The sequence below is a fragment of the Elephantulus edwardii genome, unplaced genomic scaffold, assembly GCF_000299155.1.
Source record: "Elephantulus edwardii isolate Elephantulus edwardi_28Jun2011 unplaced genomic scaffold, EleEdw1.0 scaffold00130, whole genome shotgun sequence".
NCBI lineage: Eukaryota > Metazoa > Chordata > Mammalia > Macroscelidea > Macroscelididae > Elephantulus > Elephantulus edwardii.
The window spans coordinates 7,573,161-7,590,719 of NW_006399880.1; the positions used below are offsets into that span (position 1 = coordinate 7,573,161).

Genomic DNA, 17,559 nt, shown 5'->3' on the forward strand with positions numbered 1-17,559 from the left:
ATGTAGAAGGGAAGAATGAATATAAATCTTACTTAAAATTTCAGATTCTCTTTATAACCTTAGGTTTTATAGATTTTATGATCCAAGGGAACACTTTTGTTAGTCACTTCTGTATAGGTTCTATAGAAATAAAATCAGAGAAGTCTCTCAATTTGTTTCATTGCTTTATTGATTCTCTTCAGAGATGATTACATTTTAGGAGATCTAGGAGTATGAACAGAAAATTGAGCTTCAGTCAGGGGGGGAAACATAGAATCATGCTCTTCCAAGTTCCTCCTTGATCTTGCTTTATCCTGTCATCAAACTAAGTGTGAAAGGGCCTCCTGAAAAGGTAGAAGAATAACAGTTAAAATAAGAGAAGCTTCTTCACCAGTTATGTACACTTTCTGCCATATTTACTACTTGACTAAGAGGGAAACAGCTTCAGAGAGGCACATGTCTCATCTAAAATGAAAAAGCTGATAAATGATAACACAAAAGCCTAAATATAAACCTTCTATCATTCAAAAATACTTCCGGAAATGTGGAGTTCCCCTTTCTTTGAGACTCAAAGATATGCAAACATCTGGTGAGTACAGTCAGTTAAGGGCTTGAATTCTCTAGTTCTAAGTGGTGGGCTAGTGGTAAGAAACCGCACTGCTATCCCGAAGCCACGCAGTTCAAATCCACCAGCTGCTCTGCAGGAGAAGGATGGGCAATCTCCCCTCGTGTGATTCATTGGAGGATCAGTTATGTATGGGTCAATTCCAACTTCATGGTACTCAACAACAACAAATGAGAATAGGAGGACGTGTAGTAGGATGGGTGAACTGGCCTTCGTGATGACTAAGCCCTCCCACTTGAAAAATTAATCCAGAAACTCCATAGCTACCAGCAGTTTCTTCACAGCTTCACAGCTCTCAGGTCCCAAATCGTTCACACACTTCCTTAAGCCTTCCACAAGGTGCTCGGCTGAAATGCCCAGTGTTTTCAGAACAAGCTTCAATGGATCCAAGAAGGAGAAAATATTTTCCACAGGTAAGGAGGGTAAAAGATTGCTGCCCGGGATTGGCAAACTATTCATGAAGAAGGCATTAGCTGTAGAACGAAAGAGAAACCAAGTGGATCAGATAGGTCTAACTCATCTCCATAAACTCATCACATTTCACCCTGTTCACAACAGCTTCATTCTAGCCAAGGTGATCTTCTTTTCCCGTGAAAATATTTGCCTCATAGTCTTTGCACCCAGTGTTTCAACTCTGCAAAACAGTCTTTCCACAGATAGCTACTTTTGTAGCTTCATTTTATACGCACAGTATTCAGATTTTCCTTGTATGTTACCTCTCCTTAGAGTGGACTACAGTGGCCACTGTATCTAAAATAGCACTGACTTTATCCTGTCTTTCTTTACATTTTTCCTTCACAGAGTTATTACCTAAACATTCAATCTGTATTTCTTATTTTTATTACCTTTACTTTCTTGGTAGAACACAAACTCCATGACAATAAGGGCTTTAATTTGCTCACTATTGTATCCCACACCTAAAATAGCCCACAATCAATACTGGCAGTTGACTGGGCTGATGAGTACTCTGGGTTTGGCTAATATCAAGCAATTAACAATGAAACACATTTTCTGACTTCACAGATCACAACTTTGCAATGAAACGTAGCGGTTCTATAACAATTCTTCACTCAGAGACTAGAATGAACCCAGTCATAGATCTGGGAACTCAATTGTTCAACAAGTCAATCAGTATCATATACACAGATACCGTTGTTCATTCCTGTCAAATTGGAACTGGCTCATCTATGACCCTCCAGTGGTTTTTTCAGAGGCTGTAAATCACACGGGTAGAGATTGCCTGTCTTTCTCCCATGGAGCAGCTTGTGGATACAAACCATGCACCCTTGAGTTGGCAGAGGAACTCTTTACCACTAGGCCACCACAGCTGCCTCCATGTTGTTGTTGTTGTTATGTGCTGTCGAGTCACCTGAAACTCATAGTGATCCTATGAAGCTCTGAAGGCTGCCCTGTCCAGAGCCAGTCTCACTGATTCTGACGCTCCTAACCCCATTGCCCCAGTTACTCATAGATGGTCTTCCTCTCCTGTACTGTCTCTCCACCCTTCCAAGCATGATGTCCTTCAAGGACCGATTCCTTCTGGTCATGTGCCCAAAGTATGTGAGACAGAGCTTCAAAATCCTATCTTCCAAGGAGAAATTTGGTTTCATCCTCTCCAAGACATATCTATTTGTTTTTTTGGCAGCCCATGGTATGTTCAAGACTCCTCTCCAGCATCATCACTCAGAGGCACTGATTATTCTTATATCATCCATAGTCAGTGTCTAGCTCTCTGATGCATAGTAAGTAATTGCAAAGACCATGACATGGATCAGACACTCCTTAGTCTCTAGACTGACATCGTTGCTTCTCAGTATTACAGAAAGGTCCTTAACAGCAGATTTACCCAATGTTATTTATCTGATGGTTTCCTGACAGCTGGTGCCAAGAGTGTTGATTGCAGAGCAGAGAATGTTGTTAACTATTAACAACCTTAAATTTCTTCTCCATCCATCATGGTGCTGCCAGTTGGCCCAGTGGTGAGAATCTTTGTCTTCTTGATGTTGAGCTTCAATCCATATTGAAGACTATAGTCCTTGACCTTCTGCAGCAAGCACTTCAGAATCTACATAGATACTAGTTATATGCTAATTACTACAGATGCACAGAAGCTGCAGTATGTAGTTCAAGTCTACCAGCTGTTTCTCATAAGAAAGATAGACAATCTCTTTTTGGGTAATTAGCTGCCACCAAAAACCCACTGGAGAGTCAGCTATGAGACAGTTCTGAGTCAACAGCACATAACAACAACAACTCCCTTCAGGAACTAGTACAATATGTTGCTGTTGTTGTCATTTACCACAGAGCTGAAACCAACCCATAGCTGACCCTCCTGCAGGTTTTCAGAGGCAGTAAATTGCATAGGAGAAGATTGTCAATCCTTCTCCCATGGAGCAGTTGGTGGATTTGAACTGGTGGTCAATTCCTATACTAGGATTATTGTCTGGAGATTCACATGTAAGGCAGTTGAATTCTGGAGGGTAGATTCACGTGATTTAGTTGAAAGTCTGGTGTAAACTGGTTATATTTTGTGTGGGGTTTTTTTTTTGGGGGGGGGTGCTTTATCCCTGCCTTCACGATTGATTGTAAGCTGATGGGTCTCCTGGATTTAGTTAACAATCAAGCGCGGGCTGGAAGCTTCTTCTTTAAGTCAATCAGGACCTAGTGGGTGGACCTTTGTATTTAAAAGTTGACTGGGCCCTCAGGCTTGTGGCCCTAGGATCTGGTGTTATGTTTGGGAAGAACAATTTTCTAAGTGGTATAGCACTGGTGTGTCAGTTTGCTATAGTGAGATAACTTGGGGTTGCTGTGATACTGAAAACTGTGTCACTGATGTGTCAAATGCCATAATGGTTACCCATGGTGGATAGGTTTTGGTAGAGCTCCCAGATAAAGACAAGCTTGAAAGCAGGACTGGAATCCAATTCTTAAACAACAGGCCTTTGGAAACTATGAACATTAAGAGAAGCAACAATAATTATAGAATAGGGTTTAGATCTTTTTTTCATAGGGTCACCATGAGTCATACGCTACTTGACAGCACTTAGCAACAACAACAACAAGAACAAGACTATAGTGTATCATATGGTATAACGAAGTCATAATATAGTGGATAGATGAAAGGAGAGATGGCTAATTCTAGTATGTTGTTGTTGTTGTTGATCGTCGTCGAGTCGAGCATGACTCACAGCGATCCTATGAACAAAAGGTCTGAAGCCGTTCTGTAACTATCATCATTTATCAACGTTTCTAGAGCTTCCAGAGACATGTTGTTTAGGAAGTAGATGCCACTCCTCCTGCTTAAAAAAAAATCTATTACGTACTAAAAAAAAAAAAGGATTGCAGAGTATTTCCTCAAAGAGATACTGCTGAAGTCAAACATCAGCATTAAAAGATAAAAAAATGGAGTGATCTTTAAGAAATAAGATTACAAAGAACACTGAGTGGTTAAAATGATAGTGCATACACAGAATGGTGGACCTGCTAATCACAGTATTTGTTGTTTTGTATTGTCAAGTCAGCATTGACTCATAGCTGTTCTGAGACTACGTATCACACAGGAGAAGATTGCTAATCTTTCTCTCGTGGGACAGCTGGTGGATTTGAATCAAGTGGTAAGTATACAGACATATAGTGGAACAAGTCAAGGAGGGGAGGATACACAAGTTAATTTGCAAAAAGTAGTCAGATCAGATTTAGAAAGTCTTGACTGTCAAATCATAGAGTCTTGTCTTCTCTGATGGCCTAGTGACAAGAAGCTACACTGCAAACCCAAAGGCACACAGTTCAAGTCTACAAGCTGCTCTGTGGAAGAAGTCTGGACAATCTCCTCCCTTTTGAATTACTGTCTCTGAAGACCCACTGGAGGGTCAGCTATGGGTCAGTTCTGACTCAATGATACCCAACGGTAAAACAAAAGAGAATGTCAATACTTTGAAATGCAGCAATTATATTTTCTACCTTTGATTTTAAAAATATATCTTGCAACACAAAGGACAAACCAGAGGTAATGAGCACAGATTGGGGAAAGTGCATATATTTACTTTTGCAAAAACATATGTGCAATAGTATAAACATACCATAGATACACATACCCACAGAAGAATAAATATGCTCCTACTAAGTCCCCACCATACAGTTTTCTTGACCTCTTCATTCAAACTCTTAAAAATGAAACCCATGCACTTAGTTTTCTCTCATTCTCTGCCACATATTTCTTCCAAAATTCTTTCTATAACCTGGTTATTTAGTTTCCTTCTCACTTCTTTCTTTAACCACTGCTGCCTATAAATCCCTAAATAAAAAAACAGTACCACAATACTAAAAATTGATGACATTATAAGTTCCTCCCAAATTCAATATAAAATAAAGCTAAAATTATCAAAGATAGAGACAGAATTGATGCCTTTGAGCTGCGGTGCTAGTGAGGAATATTGAATATATAAAGGACTACAAGAATAAACAGGTTCATGCTGGAGAGGGTGAAACCAGGCTACTCCTTGGTGGTTAAGATTCTAAAGGTCCATCTGACATACTTAAGACATGTTGTAAGGAGGGACCTGTCATTGGAGAGGGACATTACGCTTAGGAGCGTGGGGGGACAGTGAAGGAGAGAAAGACCCTCGTGAGATAGGTTGACTCCGTGACTGAATTAACTGGGGTAGATGTGTTGGAGACCATAAGGTTGGCTCAGAATAGAGGAGAGTTTAGAGCTGTTGTACATAGGGTCAATATGAGTCTCAAGCAACTCAACAACACATACCAACAACAGCAGCAAAGTTGCCCATACCTATGTGAGATATAGTCACTTTTTTCAACAGTTATTCTGTGTACTTCTTTTGTTACACACTTTGGTGAGTGTTTCTCTGCCTGTATTTATGCCCTCCTGAGGGAAGACATCCTCTGAGGGAACAGCTATCATAAAACAAATAAAAATTTCTCGCAGTTGCAGTGACTCCTTTCACAGTGATTTCATTCCACTCTCCACCAGAAAGCCAACTTCTACATTCGTACCAGGAAATTGAGCGTCTTCCACCTCAAGCAATGGTCCAAAGAGCCTTTTGTGTATATCTCAATTGCACTTACAGTAGTTTCTGCTGCAGTAATTTCTATAGAGCCTTCTCTTCTTAGGACTTGAGGAAAATACTTATGTCTGACTCATGGAATCTTCTAATTCTTTTCTAACATCCAACAGATTGTAACCACTTAAGATATATTCACTGGTTAAGGGACAGATATATGTAGCTGTGACTAAGGAGAACCAATTCGACAACCTGGCTGATTGGAAATGACCATGAATGACTCCATATAGTTTCAAAACACAAAAGAAAAGTTTACAAAATCAGATTATCACTCAAAATTAAGGAAAAACGAATGGTGATCCATGATTTAAATGAAATACACTTCATTGACCATAAGTGAAAGTTGCTTATGTCTGATACATTAATGGAGGAACTTGTAGCTGGACAAAGCATAAAATCTAAAGGCATCTGAAATTCCTTCAAGCTCTGTCATTCTAAAAGATGGTTCTCAACCCCCTTTTCCACCATATTCTACAGTCTCTGAAACTAGAGTTACCAGTAATATTCTTATTAATGTAGAATCATTATGTTGTTGTTGTTGTTATGTGCCCTCGAGTCATTTGCGACTCATAGTGACCCTATGTACAAGAGCTCTAAACGCTGTTCTATTCTGTGCCAACTGAGCAATCTCAAACGCACTTATTTCCACCGCTCCAGTCACAGAATCGATCCATCTCATACAGCCCATATTACTTACCAGTGTAACTGCAAATGCCGACGGTCACTAACAGGAAGAGAGTAACCAACTTCATGACAGATGTCTGTGAAATTTACCCGGAGTTTACAGCTGAACTGGAAAACCCAGCAAATGTCCAAACCAGTGGTTATGCTTGGCACACACAGTGTGACTGTGGCTTGTGCACACACACTACTTATCCACTCACAAACGACACGCGTTTTCATCAGCACCACTTGACCTTTCCTACCTGAAAAGACTATGCAGGTCATGTTTCCTCAGTTAAACAAGCTCAAGAGGATTTTTTTTCTCGTTGTTTTGTTTCCCCCAGCTCCCTTCACGTTCCCACAAGAAACAAAGGACTAAATTGAAGCATTTTCAAGCACGTCTTGCATAAGATCCTTCACAAAGATGGCAGACTAAAAGCTTTATGAGAACCATGGAAGGAAGTGAAGGTTAGTGGAAGAAATAAAATGGATTGAAAATGTCTGTTTTCTCTGGATTTTGAATTACAGTTTGAACACTTAAAATAACTTAGATGTAGTAATCTAGAGGTGACGTTAGTTTGGGCATAACAGTCTGCTTCATGACATTTTCTGCCAAATTTCTCTACAGTCTATTGTTAGTGACCCTTCCAAAGTGCTGAAGAGCAAAGATACCAGTTTGAACACTAAGGTACTCCTGATTCAGATCATGATCTTTTCAATTACTTGTTATGCATCTGAAAGTTAGTGAATAAAGATGACAGGAGAAAATTGATGCCTTAGACTTGTGATGTTGGAGAAGAATGTTGAAAATCTTATGGACTGTGAAGAGGACAAACAAGTGTATCTTGGAGAAAATGTAGTCAGGGTGCTTCTTGGAGGCAAGGTTAGAGAAGCTCTGTCTCACATACTTTGGACATGCAGTTTGGAGGGACTAAAAATTCGATAGAAAACAGTTCTGCTTTAAATTAGGGCTCAAAAGTAGAGGATGTTTGTTTGTGGGTCTTCAGGATAAAGAGAATTTTGTAAGAAAAAGTTCTTGGCATGAAGCTTTAACATAAATTTTGTAGTGAAATCTCTTCCATGCAACTTTATTGGCAGAAAGGCTGGTTTCTGAGGCTGATATTTTCTTTTTAGTCTCTTAAAACATTAACATGGAAGATACTTAAACCTGATTTATTTAGAGTTATTTGTACGTAAATATGGTATCATGATGGGTAAACTTTCCATGGTCCACCTATTCAATTGAGCAATTCGAAGTAGACAATTGGCACCTTGCCCTTCTGATTTTCTCTTTCTCCCATGAGCCAATCTGAATACATTCCAATGACACTGAATACTGAAATCACCTCATCTGCCAGAAGTAATAGTTCACTACTATTTGCAGCACCATAATGATTGAGAACTCTGGCCTTTCTGGTGCCAAAACACTCCTTAAAGTCAGTGACGTTGAAAGGAGAGGTGATTACCAGACTACATGTTAAAGCCATGGCAGAAGGACCAATCACATTTGTTGAAGCAGGTGGTATAGACGTACTGAAGAATGATTGTTGTTATAAAGATGATTATATGGAAAACTTTCTAGTTGTTTTTGGAGGTCTAACATGTACTGACACCAAGAAATTTAGAGGACAACCACCTGGTCAAGTGACTGGAAGAGATCTATATTTGTTCCCATGCCAAAGAAAGGTGATCCAACAGAGTGAAAATTATCAAACAATATCATTAATATCACATGCAAGCAAGATTCTGCTGAAGATTATCCAAAAATGACTGGAACAGCACATCAACAGAGAACTATCAGAAGTGCAGGCCGGGTTTAGAAGGGGTGATGGTACTAGGGCTATTGCAACTAGTGTTAGATGGATCTTGGCTGAAAGCAGGAAGTACCGGAAGAATGTCTATCTGTGTTTCATTGATTATGCAAAGGCATTTGACTGTGTGGATAACGAACTGTGGCTGACTCTGAGAAGAAGAATACCAGAATACTTGATCGTGCTAATGTGAAACCTATACTTGGACCAGGAGGCAGTCTTCAGAATAGAACAAGGGAACACTGCATGGTTCAAAATCAGGAAGGGTATACACCAGGGATGAATCCTATCTCCATACCTTTTCAATCTATATGCAGAACAGATTATCAGGGAGGCTGGGCTCTATGAGGAGAAATGTGGCATCTGGATTGGAAAAAGATTCATCAACAGTCTGCCTTATGCAGATGACACAATCCTGCTTACTGAAACTGAGGAGGACCTGAAGCACTTGCTACAGAAGTTTAAGGACTCCAGCCTTCAATATGGATTGAGGCTCAATGTCAAGAAGACAAAGATTCTCACCGCTGGGCCCTTTGGCAGCATCATGATGGATGGTGAAGAGACTGAAATTATAAACAGCTTTAGTTGGCTTGGCTTCATAATTAACACTGTTGGCACCAGCAGCCAGGAAATTAAAAGACATACTACATTTGGAAAGTTTACTGTCAGAGACCTCTCCAAAGTACCGAAGTGTACTGATGTCATGCTGGAGACTAAGATGTACTTGATACAGGTCACAGTCTTTGCAATTACTTGCATGCAAGCAAGATTCTGCTGAAGATTATCCAAAAATGACTGGAACAGCACATCAACAGAGAACTATGATTGGAAGTCAGCTGTACTGGTTATACTAAAAGAGTAAGATCCTCATCAATAGATTGATACGTATAGGAATAGTCAAGCTACGTCAACGAAATGTCAATATCAGGCTGCGGCTTCAAATCCAAAATGGTGGTTAGATGTAAAGTGGAATTTAAGTTGTCGGAATAAACAAACAGTTAAGAATGTGGAGCCAATAATTACGTGAAGGCCGTGAAATACTGTTGCTATAAAGAATGTTGAGCTGTATACGCCGTCTGAAATTGTAATGTAAATGATGATTCATAATATTCGGATGCTTGAAGTAGGGTGAAGTATACTCCTAGTAAGATAGTAATGGATAAGGTTTGAATTATGTGACTTCGATTTCCTTCTATAAGACTGTAATGGGCTCAGGTAATAGTTACTCCTGAGGCTAGTAGGATAGCAGTATTTAATAGTGGAATTTCTAATGGGTTAAGAGGATGGATGGTGGTCAACAACCTCCTAGTTCTGGTGTTGGGGCTAGGCTAGAATGGTAAAAAGCTCAGAAAAACCCTGCGAAGAAGAATACTTCTGAGACGATAAATAGGATTATACTGTAGCGTAAGCCTTTTTGGACAACAGGTGTATGATGTCCTTGGAAAGTACTTTCTCGAATTACGTCACGTCATCATTGATATATGGTGAGGGTATTGGTTAGGAGACCGATTGTAAGAAGTAAAAGTGAATTAAAGTGAAATCATATAACTAACTCTGATGTTATGAGGAGGGCTGATAGGGCTCCTGTTAGAGGTCATGGGCTTGGATTAACTATGTGGTAGGCATGGGTTTGGCGGGTCATTAAGTGTTATCATGTAAATAAAGGCTTACTAGAAGGGTAAAGACATAAGCTTGAATTAATGCTACTGCGAATTCTAGAATTGTAAGGAGAATAAGGATAACGAAAGTGACTATAGCTGTAGGTGTGCTAGTTGATATAAGTACTAAAGTAGCTCCACCAATTAAGTGAATAAGCAGATGACCTGCAGTGATATTAGCAGTTAGTCGTACAGCCAGGGCCATAGGTTGAATAAATAAGCTAATAGTTTCGATAATAATAAGTATTGGGATTAATGGAATAGGGGTTCCTTGTAGAAGGAAATGAGCTAATGAAGCTTTGGTTTTATGTTGGAATCCTATAATTACAGCGCCTGCTCATAGTGGGATAGCTATTCCTAGATTTATTGATAATTGAGTAGTAGGAGTAAATGAGTGTGGTAATAAGCCTAGAAGATTTGTTGAGCTGATAAATATAATTAGTGATATTAGTATAAGTGATCATGTTCAGCCTTTGATGTTATGTATTATCATTATTTGTTTTAAGATCAGATTTACGATTCATAGTTGGATTCTTGTTCATCGGTTGTTGATGAGGCGGTTAGGATTAGGAAATAGAATGTTTGGGAAAGCGATGATAAATACTACAATAGGAATTCCTACTATTGTAGGAGTGATAAATGAGGTAAATAGATTTTCGTTCATTTTATTTCTCATGAGTTAGGGGTGGTAGAAGTTTTGGAGATTTTAGGGGTGGGGTCATAGGGATAAATAAATTTTGTTAAGCTTACTTGGAATAAAATAAATAGGGTAATGAGTATAGATAAAATGGTAATGAATCAAGACGATGTATCTAATTGAGGCATTGTCATTAGGGAGGATGATTAAAATCCTCATCTTTAACTGAAAAGGTTAATGCTTCATAGCTTCTTAATGATTTATAGGGTGGCAGATCAGCTATCAAAGTGTTTTAGGGGTACAATTTCTAGTGCAATAGGTATAAAACTATGGTTAGAGCCACAAATTTCTGAGCATTGTCCGTAGAATAGACCAGGCCATGTGGAGGATAGGGTTGCTTGGTTTAGTCGGCCAGGGATTGCGTCAGTCTTTAGTCCTAGAGCGGGGATTGCTCATGAATGTAGGACGTCTTCTGATGAGATTAGCATGCGGATTGGGAGGTCTACTGGTAGAACTAATCGATTGTCTACTTCTAATAGGCGTAATTCTCCCAAGGCTAGTTCATTTGTGGGGACTATGTAAGAGTCAAAGGTTAGGTCTGTATAATCTGTGTATTCATAGCTTCAGTATCATTGATGGCCCATAGTTTTAATGGTTATGGCAGGGTTATTAATTTCATCTATTATATAGAGGATCCACAGGGATGGGAGAGCAATGAAAATAAGAATTGCAGCTGGTAAAATTGTTCAAATAGTTTCTACTTCCTGAGCGTCTATAGTACTTGTATGTGTTAGTTTAGTAGTCAGCATCGCCGAGATAACATAGAGGACTAAAAAGCTAATTAAGAAAACGATTATTAAGGTGTGATCATGAAAATGTATTAGCTCTTCTATGATCGGAGATGAAGCGTCTTGGAATCCTAGCTCAAGAGGGTATGCCATAAGAGGTATATAAAGATTAGTTTATATCTTAACTTTGACAAAGTCATGTATTTATTATACTAATACCTCTGATGAAGAAAGTCGTAGTGGCTGCGTGGTTGGCTTGAAACCAGTTATTGGAGGTTCGATTCCTTCCTTTCTTGTTAGGCCTTAGTAAATGTAGGTTCTTCGAATGTGTGATAAGGAGGAGGACAACCGTTAAGTCACTCAATGTTAGTTGAGGTCAGTTGTGCTACGTCCACTTCACGTTTTGAGGCGAATGCTTCTCACACAATGTAAACTATAAGAATTAACAGCAAGTATAGAAATGAGGGAACTGGTTGATGAGATAGTATTTCATAATGTGTAGGCATCTGGGTAATCAGAATAGCATCGTGGTATTCCTGACAATCCTAGGAAATGTTGTGGGAAGAATGTGAGGTTAACACCTACAAATATCATTGCGAATTGGGCTTTAGCTCAGGTGGGATTTAGTGTATAACCAGTGAATAGAGGAAATCAGTGGACAAGGACACCTATAATAGCAAATACTGCACCTATAGAGAGGACATAGTGGAAATGGGCAACTACGTAGTAAGTATCATGAAGGACAATATCAAGGGAAGAATTGGCTAGGACAATTGGAAGTCAGCGAGCTAGACAATGACTAGGGATGATAGAAGGAGAATTGATATCTTTGAGCTGTGGTGTTAGAGTGTTGAACATACCATGGACTGCTAAGAGAACAAACAGGTCCATCCTGGAGAGGGTTAAAGCAGACTGCTCCTTGGAGGCAAGAATTCTGGTTTGTCTGACATACTTTGGACATGTTGCAAGGGAGTACCTACCAGTCCTTGGAGAGGTATGTCATGTTTGGAAGGGGAGAGGAAGACCCTTGATGAGATGGATTGATTCAGTGACTGGGGTAAGGTGTGTAGGTGTGTCAGAGACAGTAAGATTGGCACAGGATAGAGCAGAGTTTAAAGCTGTTGTACATAGGTTCGCTGTGAGTCACAGGCGACTGGACCACATGAAACAACAATATACTGCTAACCCTGTGCATAGTAAGTCATCTGGGCTTCTACAAAGTCATTCAGACAAAGGAGGTGATGAACATGTGTACTGCTGTACTTCAAGCAGAAGTCGGGTAATCTCTGCTTGGCGATCAAATTCGTTCTGAGTTATCCTTAATTCTTGTTCAGATGAAGATCTAGTGTCTGCAGTTTTGGCTTTTTTTTTTCAGCCTGGTTTTTGCAGAATCTAAATCCAATCTCTTATTTTGTAATATGTTCCTCTCTTTAGCAATTGTTTTGTAATCTCCTTCTATGAAATTTCTTAAAGGAGTAAGACAATTTAAAGTTGATGTTTGAATCAGTTCTCTGTCTGTGGTCTCAATTCTTTCCTGTGTTTCTCCACATTTAATAAGTGCATTACCATAAGCTGCCGATAACACACATACACTTTCCCAAAAGTTCTGGATTATTTATACGAATTGGGGCTTTTCAATCTAGTCTCTCATAAACAAAGTCTTCTAACCTAGCATTTGGATTTGGCTGCAATAGTACTTCATTTTTATTTCATTATTTTTTTCTGTTCATATTTGTACAATCAACTTTGCTAAGCAAGTTCTCTAAGTGAGCATCCAATTCTGTCTCCTCTGCTTGGCCAAGCTTTTCTTCTGTGAACTGGACGGCTCGACTGAGTAAGGTGTTGGAGTCGGCTGCCCTTTTCTTCACGATAAAGTTCATGATGTTCATTCTGGGCAGCAGCTGGGCAGGACGGATGGCAGCCCTAGCTTCGAGGTGGAGACAAGGCAACAGGCCTGGGGCACCATGGTAGGTGGGAGGAGGCCCGCCACCACAGCTGTCATTTCCTTGAAGGAGGAGGAGGAGAGTAGGGCCAGGGAGAGAACGCAGGGAGAGCTCTGCTTGCAGACGGCTGGAACCAAGACCCCGGGCCAGGAGCATTAGCAGTGCAGCTGCAGTTGGGTTAATTACCTTTATTGTTGTGGTGCTTAAGTATTTTATAAATTCTAGATATAAGTCCCTTATCAGGCATGTCATTAACAAATATTTTTTTCCTAGTTGCTTCCCTTTTTAAGGAATATGCCCTAGAGAAACCATAACCATTACCTAAGCAGATACAAGCACACCCATGTTTATTGCAGCTTTGTTCACAATAGCAAAGAACTGGAAACTAAATGCCAAAACCCAAATGCCCATCAACAAATAAATGGATAGAGAAGCTCTGATATATTAACACAATGGAATACAATGCTACATTGAAAAACAAGGAGCTCATGAAATATTATACAAAATGGATGACTCTGGAGGACATTATGCTGAGTTCTGAAATATCTCAGTTACAAAAGGACAAATACTGCATAGTCCCACTGTTGTAAAACTGACCTGATATCGGGGTTGAGGGAAGACTAAGAAAGAGGGGATAAAGAATATATACTGCATTGAAACAGATGAGGGAGAGAACTGTTTAAAAGGGATATATGATTAGGTATTATTGTCATGACAGGAGTCCAGAATGAAGGCTACATAGTGGAGTGGACTTGGGAGGAGGGATTGTATTGAAAGATTTTGAAAGGGATTGTTTGAAAGAATTTTACTTTTCAAAAGAAGAGAGAAATGGCGGGAGGGGTGGGCAGGGAGAAAAGTGCCACAATGAATAAATAGAAATCCAAAGTCTCCATAAACTTTCATTAAAATTAATAAAAAACAACAAAAAAAAACAGGGTCAAGTTGTATTACTAGTCAGTAAACCAGGCAAGTCAATATGTTGCCCTCAGATAACTGTGAGTCTAATAGAATGTACAGGCAAGAAATAGATCAAACAAATAACCAAGAAAACAAACTGTTGGTGAGTGTTATAAAGAGATAGGGTGCAATAACAGAGATCTGGTGGACTGGGATACAAAGATATGTACTTAATGATGTTGATGCTTTCTATGACTGAGGTTGCTAACAGTTATAGCTTGCCCGGCTCTACAATCAACACTCTTGGCACCAGTGGTCAGGAAATCAAAAGACTAATTGCACTGGGAAAATCTGCTGTCAGAGGTGTTTCCAGAGTACTGAGAAGCAACAATGTCAGTCTAGAGACTCAGATGTGCCTGATCCAGGCCATAGTATTCATAAGTATTTGTTATGCATCAGAAAGCTGGACAATGACCAAGGATGACAGAAAAAGAATCAATGCTCACTTTGAGTTGTGGTGCTGGAGGAGTCTTGAACATACCACGGACTGCCAAGAAAACAAAGAGGTCTGTCTTAGGGTGATAACAAGTTTCTTTCTTCTCAGAGACTAAGATTTTAAAGCTCCATTGCACATACTTTGGGCACATGGACAGAAAGGACCGATCCTTGGAACGGTAGACAAACAGCACAGGAGAGGAAGACCCCCAATGAGATGGATTGATACAGTAATGAGGGCAATGGGGGTAGGTGTGTCAGAGTCAGTGAGATGGCTTGGGACATGGAGGCTTCAGACCTATTATAAATAGAGTCGCTATGAGACACAGGCAACTCCATGCACTTAAGAACAACACAACATGTCTATATGTTAAACCATGGAACTTTTTTCTTATGCCCTTGTTGTGGTATTGCTTCTGCTCTACTCTGCATAAAATTCTCTCTACTAATGTCTTCCTTCTCAGATCTAAACCATAAACCCTTTAATAATTTGTCTTGCTCAACTTTAGATTCCGAAAGATAGACCAACACCTTCAAAACAGGATACTATTGATTTTTCCACCCCCCAATATATAGAGACCACAGAGTATGGGAGCTCTGGTAACAGAGTCCATAGAAAGCTGGGCTGTTAACCCAAATTCACCTGTACAAAGTCAGCAGTAGCTGTGGAGGGAGGGAAGGTGACATTCTCCTCCCACTGAAATTTACAGACTTGGTAACCCAGTAGAGGGTTACCATGAGTCAGAACTGACTCAACAGCAAGGTTTGTATTTACTGAATAAAATAAAATTAGTTCATAAGACTGTAATCTTTATGGAAGTAGACTAACATATCTTTCTTCTGTTGACCTTTTTGTTTGCAGCAAAGCACTTAACCACTGCACAATCAGGGATTTTTTTAACCCATCACTGTCACAGTTGCTAATAGCTTTAAAAGCCACTAATACTGGGCACTCTACTCTACATACAGGGCCGTTTTAGACTCACAAAACTCTTGATAACAAGAGTATTTATCTTACTTAATAAATGAGAAATCAGAAATGGAAAGCAAGTAGTTAATTGTGAACATCATTTAGATAATGAATAATGCTCCTAGAGTTTTGAGCCATTTCTTCAGTGATGTGTATTTCTTTACACTCACACATTAAATTAATATGAATTTCCAGGAAGCATTTGTTAATGAGTATGCATATTTCTAAATTAATCTGGATGTGCTTTACAAATGGATGTTCTGAGGACATTTCGTTTATAACCAAAGAGGAGAAATAAATCAAATAGGAACCAAGTGTTTGCTATATTTGTTATATCCAGCTCTTGATAGACTCTGGGAATCTGGAGGTAACAGAAGGAGAAGGAGAAGGAGGAGAAGGAGGGGAAGGGGAAGGGGAAGGGGAAGGAGAAGGGGAAGGAGAAGGAAAAGGGAAGGGGAAGGGGAAGGGGAAGGGGAAGGGGAAGGGGAAGGGAAAGGGAAGGGATGGGGGAAAATGGGGAAGGGAAGGGGAAGGGGAAGGGGAAGGGGAAGGGGAAGGGAAAGGAGGAGAAGAAGGAGAAGGAGAAGAAGGAGAAGCTTGTCCTCATTGTAATTACATTAAAGAATACTTTTAGAAGCTAATTGATATGATTTTCCATTGTTTGTTTGTTTTTTCTGTGATGTAAGTCTATTAAGTGTAGTTGCAATGCACTGATTAAAAAGGGGAGAAAGCAAGCAATTAGTGTGAGGTTTCTCTTGTCAGTTACTTTCTCACTGAAGGGGAGATAGTGCCCTGGAAGTCACACTGGAAATGAACAGAAAACTAGGTTTGCTATCTTCACTGTTCTGCTTGCTTCCAATGACATGCTCACAAAATGCCCTACATCTAGGTCAAGAGAAGAAAAGAAAAAGAATTAAAATGTATCTCAACAAACCTAATGCAGCCATTGGTGGTGGTATTATTTGCTGCTCTCAAGTCCATTATAACTTAACAGTGATCCTGTGGACTATAGTTAAACACTTTTCCCTGTCCTGTGCCCTTTTTACTATCTCTGTACATTCAAACCCATTGTTTCAGTCATTGTGTCAATCAATCTCTCATTGAGGATTTTTTTCCTCTCTTTTATTGACGGTGGTTTTTAAGCATGATGTCTTTTTCCAAGAACTGGCTTCTCCTGACACATATCCAAGTACATGAGACAAAAGTTCACCATCCTTGACTCTAAGGAGTACTTTATTTGCACTTCCTCCAAGACAGATTATTTGTTCTTTTGGCAATTTATGGGATATTCATTACTCTTTGCCAATACCACAATTCAAAGGCATCAATTCTTTTCTGCACTTCCTTATTTATTGTTCAACTTTCACATGACTAGGAAGTGATTGAAAAATACCGTAACTTGAATCAGGTATTTTTAAACTGAGATTTAAATAATCATGGAATCAACCTCAAAAGCTCAAATAAAACATATTTTTTTCCTTATCTCCTTGCCATATTGATTGAATTTCGACTTAGTAAAAATTGATACCACTTTCCCCTGGCCCCCTGCCATGTTGCAGACTTTGGGTCCCAAAGAATGGAATAATTTTATAAGTGCTAATAATGAGACAAATAGCCAGGAATGAGATAGAGCAGAGAGCATAAAACAGGGGGCCAGCAGTTCTCCACTGAATACCCTGAGTCATGTTTCTCCCAGTATTTTAAAGGAATTTCTTGTAAATGAAGCCGAATTTATCTCTATTGTCAACCTAATGCTGTAGCTCAGGAAGATCTATCAACAATCTGCTTTATGCAGATGACACAACCCTGCTTGCTGAAACTGAGGAGGAACTGAAGCACTTGCTGCAGAGGGTCAAGAACTGCAGGCTCCAATATGGGTTGAGGCTCAATGTCAAGAAGACAAAGATTCTCACCACTGGGCCAGCTGGCAGCATCAGGATGGATGGTGAAGAGATTGAGATTGTTCACAGCTTTAGTTTGCTTGGCTCCACAGTCAACACTCTTGGCACCAG

General features: G+C 39.6%; 1 protein-coding gene and 1 pseudogene across 1 annotated transcript; both read right to left on the bottom strand.

Annotated features, from left to right (window-relative positions):
* Positions 1 to 299: 299 nt before the first annotated feature.
* SCGB3A2 (secretoglobin, family 3A, member 2) lies at positions 300 to 6,437 on the bottom strand. Its single transcript, XM_006893725.1, has 3 exons — positions 6,383 to 6,437; positions 872 to 1,077; positions 300 to 323 (listed from the first exon to the last, which is right to left on the bottom strand). Exons 1-3 carry the CDS (start codon positions 6,435 to 6,437, stop codon positions 300 to 302), a joined length of 285 nt encoding a protein of 94 aa, XP_006893787.1.
* A 1,149-nt stretch (positions 6,438 to 7,586) lies between these two features.
* Positions 7,587 to 13,131, bottom strand: LOC102873137 (annotated as a pseudogene).
* Positions 13,132 to 17,559: the final 4,428 nt, after the last annotated feature.

What these genes read in the sequence shown, in the direction of transcription:
- SCGB3A2 (XM_006893725.1), bottom strand. Translation starts at nt 6,437, where the DNA reads ATGAAGTTGGTTACTCTCTTCCTGTTAGTGACCGTCGGCATTTGCAGT. An exon ending in CGGCATTTGCAGTTACACTG is followed by an intron (nt 1,078 to 6,382) that starts GTAAGTAATATG and finishes TTCGTTCTACAG; the next exon opens with CTAATGCCTTCTTCATGAAT. An exon ending in AAGCTGTGAAGAAACTGCTG is followed by an intron (nt 324 to 871) that starts GTAGCTATGGAG and finishes CTACCTTTTCAG; the next exon opens with GAGGCCCTTTCACACTTAGT.